The 21,803-nt window shown below is 45.5% G+C and overlaps 1 protein-coding gene across 1 annotated transcript; it reads right to left on the minus strand.

Annotated features, from left to right (window-relative positions):
• Positions 1–19,324: 19,324 nt before the first annotated feature.
• Positions 19,325–21,202, minus strand: CCDC71L (coiled-coil domain containing 71 like). The gene has a single exon (XM_049814187.1). The coding sequence runs from the start codon at positions 21,087–21,089 to the stop codon at positions 20,208–20,210; it is 882 nt and encodes a 293-aa protein (XP_049670144.1). The 5' UTR covers positions 21,090–21,202; the 3' UTR covers positions 19,325–20,207.
• Between the last annotated feature and the right edge of the window lie 601 nt (positions 21,203–21,803).

Here is a 21,803-nt window from a genome sequence, read left to right on the forward strand (position 1 = left end):
GGGAAACTGGAACATCTGGGGGCAAGACCTCCTTAGCAGAGGACCATAGAGACCTCCATACAGCTAAGACAGGAGAAAATGGGAATGAAATACAGAAATTAAATTCTAACCTGGAAATACCAAAGCAGAGAGTCTTTTTTTATCTTCCATTAGCAGCAGATGCACCCAGATACAACACTTCAACAAACTACCTGCCACATCTGAGACCTTTGGAAATACTAGTAGTAATTAACAAAGTATTTGAACTACATCTTTGCAATTTATAGCTGAAGTGCTTTTGAAATATGGAATGAACAACAAAAAATGCAGATTTCTCTGCAGGGGAAAGGTGTCTTCATCAAGGTATGACTAGTACCTTTGATGTTTCAGATTCCTCTTTTTAAAATGCCCAGTTGGGAAATTTGACCAGATTGCTTCATAAAACCAAGATAGTTCATCCACTGCGGGTAGAATTAATCTAGACACATACTTGAGCATGAGAATAAAATCCAATTTGGAACAAATACATCTCTCTAACCTTTACAGTAATTGTAAAGAATGAAAATAGGTGGTAATTAATTTTAATAGTTTATCCTGCAAAATCGGTATCAGTACATATCAAACTTTAACAATATACATTTTGAAAGCTTAAGCATATGCTTAAGAAAACACCCACTATCCTCTTGACACTAACTGTCCCTCTCTCCACTGCAGTTGCCTGAATACTCTCTGTGACTTGCTTGCACCTACTTAACCAGGGTATTAGTGCATTTATCTGGTCTCTGGAACGACAGATCAGTGCTCCTCCAGGGACCTCTTACAAGACTGAGGTCTTGATACCTCCCATAATTCTTAATTTCCCAGCCTCTCGTTATGCTGTTTTGCTACCACTTCAGCATAGGAAATCAAGTCTGCTGACATCCTGCGTGGAGGAAATGCACCGCTGATCGACACATCAAGAAAGATGAGAGCAATGCAGGTACTTAAGGCAGCCTCTTGCGGTTTAAGTTACTTTTTATTGCTGGCATAAAAAAAAAAAAAACAACCAGGCAAAAATAATAAACAAATCATGCGAGTCTAATCTAGAGTGAAATGCAAACCCAGTCTTAGATTTTGTGCATTTAAATCAGGAGGAAAGACCCCACTCCCCTGCAATAGAAAAGATCACTGGAACATCTGCCTTGTAGCACAGTAAGCACCAGAGCCCATGAAACATTGCTGACGCCCGATAGCAAACACACACCCCGGAGCTGAAAAACCAAAAGCCACAGCCCTAATGAGCCAGAGGAAGTGAGCACAAAGACGAAAGGCATCACCAGCATCCCAGACCCCTGCAATGGCGAACAATACTGCCTTTGTTAGGAGTCGCTGGTTCAACCCTGCTTCCACTGAATTCAGAGGGAGTTTTGTCATTGATTTCAGTGGGAGAAGAACAGAGTTCTGTGCAGAGCAGAACCAAAATCCTCCTCCTTCTTGCCCTGGAACCGTGGCTGTGTTGTGGTTAAGATAAGAATTAGAAAACGAAGACGATGAAATCCTTGCGAAAGCATGCTTGAGTCTAGCTCTTACCTTGTGGTAACTGTCTCTAGAATCAATTTGCTTAAGGAGGAGAAGCAAAATATGACATGCAAAAAACCCCAGAACCTGAAAATCTTGTGCTTAATCTAACCATAAGACTTCAAAACAAATAAACATTAGAATTGCCTTCTTTTTTAAGAGGTTGGAATTCACATGCTCCACAGTTATAAGGTTTATGCATGAGCTTTTTCCCCCCCTCATTTCATTTTTTAATGAAAAATTTAGTCGCACATTATAATAGAATTCTTTGTGCTACGATGTGAAAAAATATTTTAAGGTGCAAGATGGTATTATTAGAGGTAGCAACATGGTGACCACCCACGCAGATCTGCTCACTGAAGGCACTCTGTGTTTCATCGAAAACACTGAACACCATGATTTCCTTGGATAACTGGAGTTCCTTGTGAGACTTCAAGGAAAGTCTTCTCTCTCACCAGTCCCTCACCACATGTGCTGGTTTTGACTGGGATAGAGTTAATTTTTTTCATAGTAGCTAGTATGGGGCTATGTTTTGGATTTGTGCTGGGAACAGTATTGATAACACAGGCATGTTTTACTAATTGCTGAGCCCTGCTTACCCAGAGCCAAGGGCTTTTCTGCTCCTCAGCCCACCCCACCAGCGAGGAGGCTGGGGGGGCACAAGGAGTTGGGAGGGGACACAGCCGGGACAGCTGACCCCCACTGACCCAAGGGACATTCCAGACCATAAGATGTCATGCTCAGCGTATAAAGCTGGGGGAAGAAGAAGGAAGGGGGGACGTTTGGAGTGATGGCGTTTGTCTTCCCAAGTCACCATTAGGCGTGATGGAGCCCTGCTGTCCCGGAGATGGCTGAACACCTGCCTGCCCAGGGGAAGTGGGGAATGGATTCCTTGTTTTGCTTTGCTTGCGTGCACGGCTTTTGCTTTACCTATCAAACTGTCTTTATCTCAACCCACGAGTTTTACTTTTTTTTTTCTGATTCTCTCCCCCACCCATCTCACTGGGTGGGGGGGAGCGAGTGAGCGGCTGCGTGGTGCTTAGTTGCTGGCTGGGGTTAAACCACGACACCACATTTTGTAGTTTGTCAGTATATCACAATTTGAGTTTTGAGTTTCTGTGCTGAAATCAAAAAAGCCAACATTTTTTACTAAAATGAATAAGAATTTCTCCTGGAATGAAATGCATACCCTACTTCCAAGAATTGCACTCTCTTCCAGAAAGGGGAAAAGATCACTAGGGACTTGCCCCAAGGGGTCTTATCCTTTGCACATCCAGTGAAAGGAATCCAAACCTAAAAATACTTCATATTAGAGCCTAATTTGTGTGAGATATTTGTTGCCAAGAATTCTCAGACTCTGTGCATCCACTTTATTGTTCTTGGCACAAAGGGCATTTCCATTCTGTTGCTATTGTTATTTGAGCAGTCTGAAACAAGATGTAAAGTAATACCAAGTCTATCTCTATGTTAATTCTCCCCAGCAATGCTGTTGCCATAGCAAGGTTATACATGGATTTCAATGGGCACACACAAATTGAAATTTATGGGCTTTTAAAGTCAGTTCAGCATGTTTACAAGTCCTGTGCCTGCCTTCCGGATTCCTTGCAAACTTGGGGAATTTCACAATCTCATTTTCTGCATGTAAGAATGTTTCTCTGATTATATAAGAAAATAAGAGACTTACTTACTTTCTAATTACTTTCTAACAGAGAAGAAACAGTGAAAATGACAATGCATAACATCTTGTCAAATGTGTAAAAAATACAAAACTTGAATTTTTTTACCCAATTGTAGCATTAATTTCTTAAAACAGTATGTTATTTTTCAGACAGTAGATGCACCATGACTTGTAGCTGAATGATATTCAATTAAGCAGGTGAGCTACAGTCACCACATATCAAAACTGTCTTTATATATATATATATATATATACACACACATACATATATATCTATCTATCGCTATTCAACACCAGCTATTTGAGTCAAAACATTTCACACCTAACAAGGGTTCTACAATATGTTTTGTTTGTGTGCTGATATGTGAAATGAATACTGAAATTTTTTAGGCTTTGAGTATATGAAAAATTGCTACCTCTTCAATTTTAAAAATTTTTAGAGTGGGCTTTTATCCAATTTTGAATGCTTTATGATTAAAATATCAAAATAGAAAATAGAAGAACATACATGGTTATATTTGAGAAGACTGTATACTTACAAAATAAAATCTTGACAAGCTGCTAAAATACTTTTAGGCAATGTGGACTATTAGTGTTTCAACTACGGCGAAAGACTGTGAAAAGCTTTGTGAACAAATATTTACTAAAAGATTTTGGGGGTTGTATTCTCTAGTTCACAAAACCGAGAAATTAGTTCTTGTTCAACCTCGTGTCCAAGCGTCCCACTGCACAATGATTCATCTTCTCTGAAGTTAAGAATACAGAAGAATTCTCCCACCAACAAAACCAAACATAAATTCTGAAGTTAAATCACATTTCTCTGGAACTTCGAGCCTGCAATGAAGGAACACTGTGGATTAAAGGTGAGTGGGAGAGTGATGACTGGCCCCTTCTTCTCCAAGATTTATGGAGGATATAAACGTGGATATGCTATAAATTAAACAAGGTGGGTTTTCACTCCCAGTTTCTGCCATATTTTTCTTTTAGATCGGAAACTCTTTCCTCATCTTGCTAAGGGATTCCTGAAACACAGATCACACAAGTCTCTGAGTGCCAAATACAATACTGTCTCATAGGATTATCATCACTGGAGCCTGCCTTTCACCACCCTGAGTGCTGGCAGATACTGTACTGTTGTGGCTTTTTTCCTGTGGATTTTTTTTTTCTTTGTTCCATGTTATTGCATCCAAAACCATATTCTTGAAGGGCAGTTTTGGCTCTGTCATACCTAGTAATGGCTTCCCAGTAAGGCATTACACATGCGAGGGCCAGCGACCAAGGACACCTTATCTCCGGTGCTGAGGCATTTGGCCGTGGACAGAGGGAGATGATGTGCATCAGCAGGCAGCAGGGGTCACACCATGGGGACGGACAAGGACTGGGAATTGAGACAGAAAAGAACAATTGTGCTCTTTTATGTCACCAGCGCAGAAATCCATCACGTCTCTATTATGTTTAAACTGGCTGAGAAGTGCAGTCAAGCCTTTTGGTAATAAATTATGGGAAAGCACTGTCATAGCTACGAACCCTTCCTCTCCATCTCCTTGCAACGCTCCCAAGTCCCAGAACTTGTGCGGTGACCACAGTGGCTTCCTTATAACTAGCTCAGAGAGATACAATGAGCTCTCACGTCAGGTTAACATCTCATGCCTCCTTCCTGAGCCGCTGCCACCTCTGGATGTCATGCTGACATCCTCTGCAGACAGAAGGCAATGCATCACTCTGAGAGCCCCTAAATTCATCACAAGCATGGAAAAGGCATAAAAAAAGCACAACGTAAGCATGTAGAAAGCTGGGTAACTACAGGCTGACAACTAAGGAGGATGCAAGAGCAATGAATCATTCAGTGATATATCTTTTGAAGAACAGTCTTTACAGGAGTGTGGTAACACCCAGAAAACCTCCTGAACAAATACCAGTGCTGCCTCGGCTGGAAGGAGTCTGGCAACTGAAGAACTCAAGAGACATATGCACACCAGTGGCAAACCAAGAAAGAGGACAGCCCCGCAGGCTGCATTTGCTTGTTCTCTTTCCGAACCTATGGGGACAGGGCTCATCAAAACTGCGATTGCACAGAATGAAATGGAAAAGGCCAAAATTGGTATATGTTAAGGGACAGTATTTTAGAAGAAAAGAATAGGACGTGGGACATGCTGTCTGTGTTGTACTCTGCACCCTGTCATCATCGCTCTCTGGCTGGAGGGCAGCAGGTGATTCCTGTGACCATGTCCTGACAGGGGCAGACAAGAAGAAAATATATATCCCAATTGCTGTTTCTAAAATCCCAGACAAAATAACAGCCTGGAAAAAGTCTGTAGGATAGGAGGAAAAGCTGTTTCTCTGGGATTGCTTGGATACCCCAGCATAAACATGTTGGGTTTGGGTAGTAAGCAAGGGATCAGATTTAAGGTAAAACCAAAGGGGATTGGAATTGGCAGTTTCAACAGAGAGAGGCTTTGGGGTGGCCACCATCACAGAAGGACTTGGAGAGGGGACAGGGGTGCTGAGTGCCAACCCATTAGTCCAACCTTAAACCAAATTCTGAGGGAGCCATGTGGCGAGCAGACCAATGCTTGAACTGGAGCCTCCAGCTAGGACAGAAGAAAGGATTCCAGGTGAAAGATATCAAGCCACTAAAAATGTCCCTGGTTGTTAAGGATATGCGGGTTTGGCACTTAGAGTTGCATTTGCTCAATAATTTTGCTACCAGTCTTGAAACTAGATGCTATGACCTCAGCTGACACTGGAAGTGAGGTCAGCAAAGATGAAAAATATTTAAGCCTACTCTGACTCTGTTAGTGTCCTGGTTTTGGCTGGGATAGAGTTAATTTTCTTTCTAGTAGCTAGTGTTATGTTTGGGATTTAGTATGAGAAGAATGTTGATAACACACTGATGTTTTCAGTTGCTGCTAAGTAGTGTTTAGATTAAGTCAAGGACTTTTCAGCTTCTCATGCCCAGCCAGCAAGAAGGCTGGAGGGGCACAAGAAGTTGGGAGGGGACACAGCCAGGACAGCCGACCCAAACTGGCCAAAGGAATATTTCATACCATGTGACATCATGTCCAGTATATAAACTGGGCTGTGTTGGCCTGGGGGGGGATCGCTGCTTAGGAACTAACTGGGCATTGGTCCGTGAGTGGTGAGCAACTGCATTGTGCATCACTTGGTTTGTATATTCCAATTCTTTTATTATTATTGTCATTTTATTACTGTTATTATTATCATTATTAGTTTCTTCCTTTCTGTTCTACTAAACTGTTCTTATCTCAAGCCACGAGTTTTACCTTTTTCCTTCTGATTCTCTCCCCCATCCCACTGGGTGGGGGGGGAGTGAGTGAGTGGCTGCGTGGTGCTTAGTTGCTGGCTGGGGTTAAACCACGACAGTTAGGAACCAATTTGTCCTATAAAGCCGTGCATCCATGCTGTGGGGTGCCTCATGTCATCTTGCCAGGTCTAGGGTGGGAGCAGGTTGGGCCGAGTTCAGAGAGAAAAACCCTTCGAGCATGCTGCAACCAGCGCCCCTCCAGCTAGGGGCAGGCAGCAGAGGCACATGGCAGTGGAGAAGGAGCCCAGCAAACCTCTGAGCACCTCACCCTGCTGCCTCTGGGATGTCCCAAGATTTCTGTAGCAAGGCTTCACACCTTCTGCCGAGACACCGAGACAAGCAAAAGTTAACTTGCAGGGACCGAAATGTTCATGTATGAGTGTAAAAGTTTGACAACTAAACTTAATGTATCTATAGCTCCCAGTAACTAACTTTATAGTCTAAAATGGGAATTATGTCACTTCAATGTTGTTAAGTCCTGCTTTACTTATAAGGCTCTCCCGCAGTGCTCAGAAACTCAGTGTATTCCAACAGCTATCTTTAAATCCTTTGAATTATTAGAAACTATGCCTAAGCAACAGGGCTCCAGTTTTCTTGTAGCAGCAGACTATGGGAGGCCACACACGAGCAATATAATCTCCTCATAACGCAGCCTTCCAGCTGCTCACATTAGATGGTGGGTTCTGGTCTTTCTGGTCTGTGACTATAAACTGGCCAAAACTTTCTCACAAGATGCCTACACCCAGTGCTTTATGGATGCAAGCCTGTGGGGTATGAGTCCTGAGGAAACATTTGCCTATTCTGCAAGAGGTACAACAACAACAACAACAACAACAACAACAACAACAACAAAATTGGAAAAATGAAAATTGTTGCTCTCTATTTCTGGTAATTTTATTCTCAGACCATACAGGTACATTCAAAGGTAATAGGTTTATCACAGAATTATACTCTTTTGGTTTATTTGTTCTGCTGCTCAGTGCTTTCCTCTTGAGAACATCTCTCTAGGATCTGTCCCTAGAAAACAGTGAGTTAATTTTACCTCCCAGCTAGACAAAATAATTCTGCTGCGGGAAAATGAGGATGGCTGAGCGGCCAGTTAACAAAAGGCAGGAGAGATGGGGCCCATGCTGCACGCTTGGACAGGCTGTGAGCTCTGCTGTGCTCGCAGGTACCAGCATGGGAAAAGACTGGGTTATGGCTGGTATCCAGAAAACCCTCTGCACCAGGGGCAGCCAAACTGACAAATGACTGGCCGTGACTGTGGTCTGCAAAAGCAGCAGAGGGGGAACTGACCTGTGCAGGAATAAAAATAACACTGGAGCTTCCTGAGCAAACAAGAAATGCTACTTTATCCTCTCCCACTTTTTGAAAGGCCAAAATTAGACTAGCAGAAAATGGTTGCTAGTAGTAACAAGGTGTTTTAACATGCTGGTGTTTTCAACAGTATTGAAAGCTGGTGAGCACAGTTTTATGGGGACATATCTGTCTGGGATGCAGCCACAGCCCTGGTATCGGTTCAGAAGGATTTGGAAAGGCAAAGAGAAAGCTCCTGCCTTCAGCCACTTTGTAGAGACAATTTGCATTTATCACCTCCTCCCCCATTTTGGGCTCCACCTCATCAGAAAGGGGAAATGTGAAAGAGGGAAGAGGAGGCTGAAATAACAAGGGGTGGAAGGGTGAAGGAATGGCACTGTGGTCACTCCAGCAAAGCCAACAGGTCAAGGACTGGAAAACTCAGGAATGTCCTTCCCAGCGGTACAAAAGGTGTCAGCCTGCCTTTTGCTGAAGGGAGCAACCAAGTGTTCCTCCACTTCTGCATCCTGGGGATGAGCCCATGAGCTGGTTCCTGCCCATTCCCTCCCTTATGGCTGGCCTGGGTGCCTGGACCAGGTCCTTCCTCATCCCCCAGATGCAATTTCAAACCCATTTTCAAAAAGCTCTTCCTAGGCACCTGTGCCAAAAAGCAGCCATGCAGCCAGGAAATATTTCAGTCCTTATAAACAAGGCAAGCCAGAGGGTACAGCCAGGTTTCTTGTCTTTAGCCCTGTCCCTCAGTACCTTCCCTCAAACTATTTTTGTCTTGTTTCTGCACAGTTCTGTGGTCTGCTGGGCCCCATAGCTATGCAAAGTCTGTTAATACATTCTTGTACAATTTGACATTCCTTTTAGTTGAAGCTGTGGGATTTACTTTGCCTGATCTAAACTTGTACTGAGATCCTGGTGTGTTCACACATCCAGAAGATGAGCTCTGATACACAGGCCTGGAGGAAATAAGTTATTTTACGAGTGATGGGGTCACCCTGCAGAAGCTAGGAAGGGGCTAGACACAGACGTACAGCACTGGAGCTGGTCACCCAGCATACACCTGGGGCTGGAAGCTGGTTGATTGCTGCTGTTCCCCTGATTCCAGCTGGGGTGGGGAGAGGACCAAAGACATGTTCCTTGATGTGTCCTTGCATGGCTCTTCAGTGGAGTCCAGGGGCCCCAAAGCAGTGCCAGGAGAAGCATGCCCCTCCAAACTCTTCTCCTGGTGCTGAGCAGGCTGGGTGGTCTCCTCCCACCCAAAGACTGATTTGAGCTCTCTGCATTGGAGACACGTCAGCAATGCCAACCCCAGGTGTTTGTCTGGATCTTCAGGAGCAAGGCCACCAATTCTATGAAGCACTACACAGCAGTTTGCAGTCTTCTGGTACTGCCACTGGGTTATGTTGCTGGTGGGTACACTTCCAGCCCTTGCAAAGTTAATGGGTTGCATCAGTTTCTCGGTGCCTCCAGTTGCCCACCCACTGGATTTCTGGGATGTTGATGGCATGGATGTTACCATTGCAGAAAACAACAGCAGGAAAGGGAAAATAACAGAGAAGAATTGCAAAGGCTGGGGAAGGCAACAGAACTCAGTGTAAAGAAGGTCAAGGTTTCCAAGAAAGAAGATGAGGTAGATGACTGAGAAGGAACAAAAGTCACAAGGAGCTGAGGGCTGGCAGTTGCAAGAAAATCTGAAAATGCAGCAGGTCCTTTGTACATTCAGGAGGAGACACATTCAGGATGTCGCAGAAGCATGTAGTGGTTTGGGGAGATTTCTAGTAGCTTGTGCATGTTCAGTACATGTTGGAGGACTTGGCGGTTGTGCAGCCTGCTCATTGGTTCAGATCCTAGAGTCTTCATCAGGGGTTGGAGCACATTTGGTGTTGCAGTTGGGGTTGAGCTTCTGACTAAGTCTCCTCTTAAAGGAAGCTAGCTCACAGACACCAAAACTGTTTTGCGTACCAAATCAACACACGGTAAGCAGGGGTAATCAGGGAGTTCACTTCAAAACAGTACTATAGCTTTGAACAAAAACATTTACACAGACACAGCCTTAGGCATTTAATTCATGCTTCAATGTCAGTGAACATCTGAAGGCAAATGCCCATGTTCTCTACAAAGTTAGGGGAGGGAGGCTGATGCTTTTCAAGACCTGCTGGAGGAGAGACTATCCATTTACACATCTGTGCCTGAGCTGGATGGTGTGCATCCTTCTGACAGGTATCAGGGAAGATAATAAAAATGATTAAGTGGCTGGTTAAATTATGGGCAGATCATCAGATGAGTGGAGGAATAGCAGCTCTTCTCTTCACTCACAATAGTCACACTCAGCTATGGTATTAGTAACCGCATTCACATGCTGCTTTCCACCTAAGTAGGCCACTACTTGAGCAGCAGTCATTGCCTTTGGGCTCAACTCTGCAGTTTGCACCGGCACATACAGCAGGCATCACCGAGTAAGAGGGTGCAACATACTGTCAAACCTATCACAGCCTCAGATGTTGTTCTGATCTCCATGATCAGCCAGCCCTTTCTCTGGCTATGCCTATGCTGTTCATCAGTCCTGGGTCTGAGTTTGTGCTCAAGCCCAGCACCATCTACCACCCACACTGTTATTGTGAATGCTGAACTCTAGGCCTGCCTGGAGTCATGAAAGCTTAAGATACTTGCAATATGCTATCACATGAACCCAAGCTTTCCTTCATCTAGTCTAGACAGACTATCAGCTGGAATGAATTAAAGTAGTCCACCAGAAGACAACCTGAAACTTGGGTCTTCCTAAGCACAGGCCAGATGATTTATGTCCACTGCAGTTACCCTGATGAAAAGAAGGCAGACAGATAATATGGTTGAACCTCTTTAACACGTCCTCAAATCCAGGTTCCAGCTAGCCCTAAAATCATGCTTAGTGTGTTTGACGGGACTTCCGTGCCCAAGAAGCCTAGAGCCAGGAATGGGATGTGTTGCTGGCTTTGCAAACCTACAGGCTTTGCCATGTATTTCAATAAGCATTCCCAACTTTTATGGGAATAGTAGTAGACTGCTTTGCTATCAAAGGTCATCTGCACCTCCCCACAGGTCCTAACACCCGGGCAATCCTGGTCTGACCTCGTTGCAATTGTTCAAAATTGTGCCTAGAGATATGCAACTTGTGGCTCACTACACTGGTACCCGTGTCCTCTCCCTTTCCTATAGCCTTGCTCTCCATCAATTTAAAAAACAAAAACCAACCAAACGCCCATTCTCAAACCCCATAACCATACCAACAAAATCTCTAATATAGATGTTTTTATACATGCAGCAACTCCTCGCTACTCATGTTAACTCCATTCTGGGAAGCTGTCTAACTTTCATCTTCATGGGCAGGGTTTGCCAGTTGTAGTTCTAACAGGAAACCCCTTTAAGTGGAAACAAGCTCTGATGTTACGGCTCCCATAGCAGCAAAAAGCTGCTTCCCTGCATGACTCTCTCGTCTCCTGGGGTGCCTGCTGCCCAGACAGATTCCAGACAGCTGTCTCCAGCCTGCTGCTCCTGTTCACAGGCAGGCTCTGGCTCCCTCCCAAGCCTTGTCTTCTCTGACCCGCAACTGCCAACTCTTCGGGTTTTTATTGCCAGGATCATGGTATTTGATGTTTTTCTTACTGTCCCCATTCCTAGACCGAGAAACCTTTTATTTATAATTCAAAATTAGAATGAGATTCTGCTCTTCTTGGAGGCAAAGAAAATCTTGAAAAGCATGAAGTGACTCACAAAAGTTGCAGGCGTATATATATCATTTTTAAATATTTTGATTTATTTTTTTTTAAGCCAATCTTGTCATGGGGAAAAGTAAGCAAAATGATTTACATGTTAATTAGCAACACTGCTGACATGAAATATTATTTCCTTGTCTAGCCTTCCTGATATTATGCAGCATTCCAGCAAGGCAAGATGGAGAACTGCAATTCTGAAACGGTATTTTACACTCTGTGCCCAAGAGAAAATCCTATGCAGCATGCAACATAGGAGGGCAACAGCCTTTCAGACCCAGGTTTCAGACTGCCTTCCTTCAGGGAAGGAGTGCCTTGAGAGAGGGGGGATGCTAAGCATCAGCAGGGAGGGCACGGTGATCCTGATATCCTACCATGCCTGCAAGAATTGTGCCTAACACAAGGACCCTCTTGCCCAGCCAGTTCCCAGCTGACCAGCTCATCTGTTTAATGATTCCTTTAGGCAGGCACCTACAAAACCCTGGACTAGCCACCACTGTCAAGAAAGCCACGGAGAAAATCACTGAACACAAATGAGTTCCCAGTGCTCATTGATACATTGTTTTGCACTTGTAAACATTGAAGTTGAGTAACTTTGAGTAACTTTTGAGTAAATAATGAAAATAAAGCCTAAGCAGCTTCCAACTCTGTTATCTTTTCTACTTTTGCCAGAAATTGAACTTCCCAAACATTTAGTTTAATGAAAGACTTTTGCAAAAATAAAACATGTTTTGATAAAAATGTCAACAAAATAAATCATGCAAACCCAACTGGCTGCTTTGTGCTTTCCTTTTCCTTTAAATAGGACATTTTTCATTAAGTCAAACTTTTATTTTTCAAGATCATTTCAGGCAGCCCTCCAAAATCCTGGAGGTTTTGTTTCATTCAAATTGCTCCAAGTAGGACACGATCACTGTGGTTATGACTTTTTTTTTTCCTTAATAGGAAGGGGATTCTTAAATACTTCAGAAATATGGAAGAGGAAGCTGGACATGAGGAAACAGACAATGACAAAAATGTTAAGCCAATTCAGAAGAATACAAACATCAGGGGATTATTAAAGACACCTGGTCTGGTGGAAAGATGGATGAAACTGCTTCCATTAGATATTGGACAATGAGGTGAAATTTATGTGCAGATGGAAGTAATTTATGCAGTTGTTACACAAAGGATCGTTATTTGTTGCTAATAAATGAGCCCATTTGATGGATCTAATCAGTATTCAAATACTTAATGTGTTTTAAGAGCAGCTAGGGTACATTCTCTGTAGCACAACTCGTTGCACTCGGGAATTTTGTCAAATTACATGGAGCTACAGTGAAAGGCTGGAATGTGAAACAAGGGCAGTAAAGTAGATGGAACAATTTCAAAAAATAAAAATTGACAAAAATTTCCTCCACTTTCTCCTCTACCTCTTCCCACTTGTCCTGAAATAAGTATTGGGACTTTTATGTTCAGCAGCATTAATTTAACCATCCAAGATGACAGGATGAAAAGCTCCAAATGACACTATGGTGACAATGTACAGATTGTACAATATCAAAGACTGGCACCTTGTTTTTTTCATTGTGGATTTCAGCCCAGGATATTTTCCTCCCATTCTTGTTTCTGATTAATACTCTTCCTACTTCTTCTCTGCCTCTTTAAGAAGAGTACTTAGGATGTCTGTGGAGGATGCTGTTGACCAGGTTAACCTCTGTAAGTCCCTTCCAACCCGAACGATTCTATGTTCCACATGCACAACTTCCTGAGCAATGGATGCATCTTTGGGAAGAAAAATAGCATGGGCAGCACTTAAAAGATTTAAAAACTGAGCTCCTTAAAAGGTCCAGAGATGAAAAGAAAACCTGTCCATTCTTTAGCATAAGGTACAAAGTACTGAGAATTTATATGAAAAAAATCACACCTGACATTTACAGCCACATCAAAGCCCACTGAGAATCAGCACAGCACTATTCCTGTGCCTTCACAGGAAGAGGTGCTCTATGTTTCTTCCTGGAAAAAGTACTTAAGTGGAAGGCATTTTGTGCCCAAGCTGTTTGACCCTTCCTGCTGAAGGCCACTCAACAGCAGCGAGAACAGCACTTCACTCTTCCAGCTAAGACAAAAGATTGGCTTTTAAGATTTTGTGTCTCTGGTTGCTTCCTCTATCAAACTATTGCTGGAAGAGTAAAAGAAAAATCAGATCTACCTTCTTCTGGAGGAGCTAAATTCCCCTCACAACATCCCAAAACTGCAGGCGCTAAGTGGAGATTATGCCACAAATTTTTACGTTAGTGGATTCGACACAAGGCAGAAGTCCATAGCAATCTTACTGTAAAGTGGTTTCTGGATAGTATAACCATTAGGAAGTGTGTGAGGTAGATTCCAGGAAGGATTGTTGTGGCCTTGGGACAGTTTTGCTGTATAATTAGGAAATGATTGATAGTTGGAACCTTTACATAGGAGCTTCGGTAGAGTGAAGGAAAAGAGCAGCTCAGCCCATACCCTAACCCACTCTTTCTGCTCTGTTTCAAGAAAACTCGCATCGCTGGTGCCAATCTGTACCACTAACTCCCGGTAGTTGAGCAGACACATATCCCTAGAAGGGGTGAAATGCATTGTGTCAGCTTCCTACACACCTGACACTGCACAGTTAATTCAGAAGTACATGCTCAGTATTCACCAGTTATCTTACAGAGCCATGGGACAAGTTCAGTTATAAATGATTTTAACAACCCTGGAATGTAAAAAGTGGGTGGTTGTTATTGCAACTGCTCGACTGGAAAAGAAAAAGCCTACAATAACATACACCTTCATTTTAGAACTCAAGTGTATGGATTCATGGGGAGATGGAAGGAAACTTTCCTTCCCTTTCAGAAAGTCTTTGAAAAGGCATCTTGGATCATGCAGACTCAATCACAAGGAATCATCACAGCAGGTTCTTTCAGTTTGGTTTCTTACCTCTCACCCAGGAAATACCACACATTTGGAAACAGCATCTGGTATTTTGAGTTAGGTCTACTGCTGCCCAAACGTGAAGTTAGGATAATGCTTATGACAAGTACGTGTACTTGTGAACATGTCCTCTCAATCTTGACAGATCATCCGGTAGCAAGTTGATTTGGCATGGGCAACATGAGCTGACAAATAGGCTGCTCAGTTGCACAAGCAAAGTAACAAGCAATTAGAGATGGCTGAAGGCAGCATAAAGACAGAGTGAATACCCTCTGAGGAGTGGAAAGAAGCAGCCAGTTACACACAAGACACGCAAGAAAACGCAAAGCCATCTTTCAGAGCAAGTATTTCACCTCCCATCTACTCTAGACCATTCATTCAGTCTCTCTGATCAAAACCAGCCTAGGAAAAGAGGGTGGGTACAGATTGTCTGCATTCCTGAAGTAGCAATGGAGAAAAAAATGCCAAAATTATCAGAGCAGCTCAAGGGATAGGGCTTTCCTGTTGGCAGTGTTTTAACTTCAACACTATGAAGTCTCATCTTCTGTAATCTGAAATAAGGAGGTTGAAAGAGAACTGGTATGGAAGCTTTCTCAGAGCCCAGTAGAGAGTACAGGGAACAACACGCTCTTCTGTTTGGCTGGGTATCCTGCACACCTGTTTGAGTAAAAATGAACTGCATGAATGGAGGCTCACTTCTTCCATGTCCTATAATGTCAGTCCCTACTTAGCCAGCAGTTTCCTGAGGAGTTTCACAATAAATAAATGGATAAACGAGACTCTTTATTCTTGATATCAAACTTCGAAAATATTTTCAGGTCTTTTTTACATAAGAAAATGGCAGCAACAACAGAAGAACTAAAAGAACTTTTTGGTAATTCTATAAAGATATTTAGGCACTAACGCCAAGGAAATATGCTTTATTTTTACAGTGTGGATAAATGGCTTTGCCTTGATTAAGGGATAAGAAGGGTTCCAAAATTCTCCTACATAGTCCTACTACCATACATATTGGTTGTCTCATGATAGGTTGGGAATAAACCATCACGAGCAGCACAGTTTTGGAGTCACTGCCTGAGCAGATCCCCTACCACAGAATACTCTGGAATGGGTCTGCCTCAGCCTCTCCTCAGTTAAGGCAGTTATGCTCACTGAAAATAAATGCCGGATGAAGAACTGAGGTGTTCTCCAAAAAAACCCGATATCCAGGAATTTTCTCTAGCTTAGTGAGTATTTATTATACAGAGTGAAATGGTTCAAGCTGTTATAACTTAGTCCTCAGGACACAGAGCTTCAAAGCTCCTCCTCCAAATCAGACAGAGGGGGCACCAGAATTTGGGTCTCTAGAAGTCCAGGATTTCTGACCTACTATCTTACTTGAGATAAATTGCCTGATTTCTGTGAGGCGATTGACTCTTGTGAACCTAGTCCTTTGCTTCCACATTTCCTATATTTGTAGACACAAGCAAAACCAGAGCATTTCAAGTCAAACAAAACTTTCTGTTCAACCCAAAAATCAGTGTTTTTCACTAATACACACAAATCAGAAAATCCTTCTTTCCATCCATTGGGCCAAAAGGAAAGAGATGCTTTCAGTACTACTGGTTTCGTGTGCATGTAAACCTTGGACTGAAACTATAGCATTGATTCATCCTAATTTAGCGTAAGTCAACTGTTTTAAATAACATGAAGAGCCCAGGACTCTGCCTTGCTGCAGAAGCAGCAAGTGAAAAATTATTTGGGATCAAAGCTGCAATCTACAAACTGGATTCACCCTGCCCTTTGCTTCTGATAGGCAAGGAAATACAGATACACACAACAACCCCTAGCCATTCAGAGCAAAATCCAAGTACCACAAGTCTTGCCTTCGGCAAATATGTACAACGATGCTCTGCATGAGGTTTGGGCATATACCGAGTTTGTTGTTTACAGGCTAGCAATGGGTGGTTTCAAGGATCAGTTGTACACTTTAATCCTTTTGATGTAAAAACTTCTACACAACATTAGAGTACAGAAAAGTTTTTGCAAGGCACTGCTTTCTCCTTTTATGAGCTTCAGTCCTGAACAATGTATTTGTATAGTGACTTGGAGGCACTGCCTCTTGAATGTAAAGACTATACTAGGCAACACGTTAGACACAACAGTCATCTCAACTCTCTCCCTGACGTCTGGAGCCATCACACAACTCTTTTTGGCATTGTGGCATTCTGAAGTTCAATAAACTTTGAGTGACTGGATGAAAATTCAGATTTGGTAAAGGAAATAGCACAACTTCCAGTACACAAAGTCATTGTATGAAGGGAGCTCATAAGGGAGGGAACCAGCTACTGCGAGAGAAGTCTGGCAACAGAGGCTACCACAAGATTCCTGTTTAATATGAAACCATCTGTGCTGACTGAACTAGACCGGGCATTGTACACTGCATTTATCCTGGGCCTGCATTTTGTCAGTCTCAGAAGCAGCCCCATATGACAGGATGCCGAAACCACTGAGTTAAATCGGACAAATCACACCTCTCACACCGCTCTGTGTGTGCATAGGAACAGCCACACAGTCAGACCAAAAGTCCATCTAACCCACCACACTTTCTCCAACAGCATGAGTATAGGTAGAGTACAATAACATTATTAGCCCTTTACGTAAAATAAAACCTAAGGCTTCCATGTTTAAAATTATCTAAATCAGTATTGCAGCAGTTTTGTACACCTCCTTTCATCCTTCCTCAGCTCTGGTCTACAGCTAGAAGGTTGAAAAGCCAACAGGTATCAACCTGCCCAAACCTAAAATTGAATAGTGTTATGATTGCTTAGCTTCCTCAGATGAGTATAAAGACAGAGAGGTATGTAGGAGTTGTAGCTTTGAGAGGGAAAAGGAAGGGGGGTAGGGGTGGGGGAAGCTGGACCACAGATAATCCTGTCCTGGATTACCACAAACTGCCAGGAAAACAATCATGAAATTAGCTGTCTTAGCTTCCCTGTAAACTGTTACGCTTTCACACCCCATCCTGTGCTCAAGATCCTTTGCTGAGCTATTTCAGCACATTAATTTGCCAGAAAACCTGACTAAAGATTTTCCCCCCTTAACTGACTTCACATACTGAAATAGTTCTGTTAAAGATCTGTAAATGCAGCTGCCAGAGTTTAGACTACAGTGAAACTCCAATCCAACTTGCTAACAGGGTATCAGCAAAGCGTACTATACCCCCAATAAAGCTGCCACTTCAAAACCAAGAAGTCAAACTGCAACCAAGAGAAAAATAAGCAAGCCTTTTGCTTACAGCCCAGACAACAAGAGTCACTCAACAGAGTTAAAGTTACTTCACTGTATTTTGTACCCACACAGAATGTTTCGGGATAAGCCTCCAAACAAGGCAGCACAGATTTAATACAGTGTCTACTAAATCATACCTCTGGCAGCCTTAACTCTGCCCTTGAAATCTGACCTAGCCTGTCCTGCATCTGCTTATGAGTTAAGTGAAGAATCTGCACAAAACAACTGCTTACATCTTTATCATCTTTCTACACAGATCTTTCAAAAGAATACTAAAAAAATAACCTAACAGTAGGAGCACCGAAATCAACTAGATGCTTCAAGAACTAATAACGATGCTCTTAACTTGCATTTCTAAAGGGGAATGTCAAAACTGAAATACTTGGAGCCTCAACATTTGGTCATACTGCAGCTTGACTGAGTTTTAAATCAACACAATTTCGCCTTTATATTTAAGCAGGTATTATACCCAGAGCAATAGCACAACAATAGGCACCCTTAAACTTTCATTTCCTAATTCACTTCCGAGATGTGACATGGCACTACTGCAGCGATCAGCAGGCAGTCTAACATTATATAAACAATTTCAGAAGCCTGATGGATATAGAGTAGATTAACTGTTAGTTTGGAAGAATAAGAACTTGCAGGTTCACTAAGTAAGAACTAGAAAATATAAGCAGGTTTTCAAAGCTCGCTACTTTAGGTTAGCGCTAGCAAGTTTTTACAAGCAGCCTCTATATATCAAGCTGTCTTATTGCCTCTGTAGGCAGCAGGCAACAAGGAGTCAACAGCCATCAGAAAATAAATGTTAAGAGTCACCAAATCATTCTATAAGCAAGTTGTGAAGTTATTCATTCCACTGCAGAAATTGGTAGGTCAGTCTCATTTGATGGGATACGAGGGACATAAACTGTCTATTACCAAGCATTTCTTATTCCTCTCCCAAGCATAAAAAAAAAATATTAAAAGAAATATCACATTTTCCCTCATACGCACATTTTTGCTCCTCATGCACCAAATGCGGGGTGTAAGACCTAAGGAAAGCCTTTAATAAACCACTTTAAAAAGAGACAGCCTATTGCACAGAATGACAACACGGTATTTTTCAGTCAAAATAACCAAGCTACATGATGAATTTTGCATCAGAGTCTACCATGAAACCCAAGAGAGGTTTAAAAAAATAATTACGTGCAAGTAATTATGTTAAATATGATTATCCATCATTAATCATCTCACAACCGCAGGATAACAACCAGTGCTATTTTGTTATGAAACGATCAGCTATCAAGTCTTGCTTTTTACAGAGAAAGGCACTTCAGTGTGGTATTTGTGGCCTGTGAGCTACTGACTTTTGGCCGTCAGCACCAACATCGTATCATAGCTCACCTTCAGACACTTATACATTGCTTTGATGAGCAGTGACATTCTTCACAAACTCTAAACTTGTTTACATTAAGTGCCTAGATTGCGTACTTCACCCAGGAACCCGTCCCAGTGCGGTTTCATTGAACTGAAACGTCACTTGTTCTTTGACTTTTATTAAGTTCACTTAGGTTGACCAAATGAGCTTCCCTAAAGTAAGCAGGGTTATAAAATATCAGGATGAGTCTATCTTTAGGTGCTCAATAGAAACAAACATTAGTTCAACTAGAAAACTTTAAAAATGACTTTAGATACAAAAGTGTAACAATTATACTGCGCGATACATTTTTATATATCACTAAGCCCATGAAAGTTAAAAAAAAAAAAAAAAGTTTTTGCACCATCAAGAACAGCCACAAGTCCTGAACCTCCATTCTTTACGCATCCTTGATCAGAGTAAACTGAAGCTTGGGAATGCTTGGGATTCAAAATACCCTGAGCACATACTAGTGCAACACCACAACGCATACCTAATCCATCAGAAAAGGGGGGGGAGGGAAGAAAAAAAAAAAATAGCAAGAATCAGATGGTGCTTTATTATACAAGCATGAAAGTAAGTTCCTTTGGAAAATAACTTCTCGGGTGGACTTCTGGACCAGTGAGGTAGCCCAATGGGAGAGAAAAAAGTGGAACTTGGTCCCCACGCGTGATACCTGCCAGACGGCCCCTCGCGCCTCCCCGCGCCCCGGCGGGGACGGGGACGGGGACGGGGACAGACACAGAGACGGACACGGGACGGGACGGGACGGGACGCGGCCCAGCCCGCGGCCCCGGCTGCGCGGCGGCCCGGCAGGCCGCCCCCCCGTGCGGCTGGGGGGCCCGGCCCCCGCCCGAGCGAGCCATAAAGTGCAGCAGCAGAACACGATCCAGACAAAAGCAATGTAAACAGGTGACTGATATCGGTCTCTTTGTCCGCGCCGCGGCGGAGACGAGGCGCCGGCCTTCCCCGCTCCCGCCGCGGGGAGAGGGGCCCCCCGCGGCCTCAGGACGGCGCCACGGGGAAGCGGCGCACCCGCACCACGGGAGACAGGTCCACGCCGAGGATCTGCTGCGCCCGGCGCCGCGCCGCCGCCAGGCTCCGCCGGCTCCAGACGCTGCCCCGCACCCGGATGGTGGGGAAGGTGGTGAGGCGAGGGGTGGCCGCCTTCCAGATCTCCTCCAGCGACTTGCCGCCGAAGGGCTCCCAGTCGGCCCCCTCCGCCGGGCTGCCCCGCTCGCTGTCCGCCTCCTCGCCCGGCGGCTCCGGCTCCAACGCCGCCGCCGCCGCCGCCGCCTCCCCCCCGCCGCGGGGGCCGTCGGCCGCCGGGGCCGGGGCCGCGGCCGCTTGCCGCTGCCTCTCCCGGCCCCTCCTGCGGCGGCGCCGCCGCCGCCTCCGCCGCTTGCCGCTGCCACCCGCCGCCCCGGCCCGGCGCTTGGCGTCGGCGGGCGGGAGGCGCCGCTTGCCGGCGCGGCGGCGGGGCCGCTCCGCCGAGGGCGGCGGCGGGTCGGGGACGACGGCGCGGCAGGAGGCGTATCCGTAGACGTCCTTGCTGCGGAGGATGACCGGGGAGAACTCGTGCTTGAGACTGCAGAGGAAGTTCCACAGCTCCGAGTCGGAGCTCATGAACTCCGTGGACTTGGGCATGAAGAGCTTGAGGGCGTCGCCCAGCGCCTTGGTGCCCGCGAAGGAGACCTGCGAGCGCGAGTACACAACTTTCTCCGCCTCCCCTTCCAGCCCCCAGGCGGCGGGCGCCGCTCCGTCGCCGGCTGCCCCCGCCGCCGCCACCGCCCGGGCTCCCGCGGCCGCTGCCGCGGCGCTCCCCGCCTCTTGGTTCATCTTCGCGGCTCCTCTCGCCAGCGCCGCCTGCTTCCTACTGCGCGTCATGGAGGCAGAGGGACGGGGTGGCGGCGAGAGGCGCCGAGACGCGAGAGCAGAGCAGGAGAGGCGAGGCGCACGGGCGCCCGCCGCGCCGCCGCGCCTCGCCGCGCCTCGCCGCGCCGCGCCCCGCCGCCTCCCGCGCCGCGCAGGGAGCGACGATCGATATCCTGCCGCCCGGCTCAAAATGGCGCTTTAAACTCCCAGGCGGGGACTGCGCGCCGGACCGCCCTCCCTCCGCGCCTGGCGGTTGGCCCGTTTGAAACACGTCGGGCGGGCCAAGCCGCGCCCCCCGCGCCGTGGAGGCGGCCATTGGGAGGGCGGCGGGCGCCCCGTGGGGAGGCCGAGGTGGGGGCGGCGAGGGGGCGGCCGGGAGCGTCCCCTGCCGGGGTGGCGGGAGGTGTCCGCCTGCCGTCCGCTGCGCGGGCGGGGGACGGCGACGGGGAACCCCGGAACGCCACTGGGCCGCCTTCTCCCCGCCCCCGGTAGGGCGTCCCGGTTAGCGGCCCCTTCCCTCAGGGAACAGCGCGGGGTACCGGCAGGTCTGGCGCGACCGCTGTGCCGTGTGCTGGCGTCGCGCCTCGCTGCGAGGACGAGGTTCCTCACGGGGCGGTGGGCAAAGATGGTTTCTAACGGGAAATGCGTGCGAGCAAGGACTTGGCTGGACGCTTCGATGGGCGGGCTGCCCCGGAGGAAGAGCAAAGGCCGAGCGAAACGAGGAAA

This window comes from Accipiter gentilis, chromosome 11, assembly GCF_929443795.1.
Source record: "Accipiter gentilis chromosome 11, bAccGen1.1, whole genome shotgun sequence".
Classification (NCBI taxonomy): Eukaryota; Metazoa; Chordata; class Aves; order Accipitriformes; family Accipitridae; genus Astur; species Astur gentilis.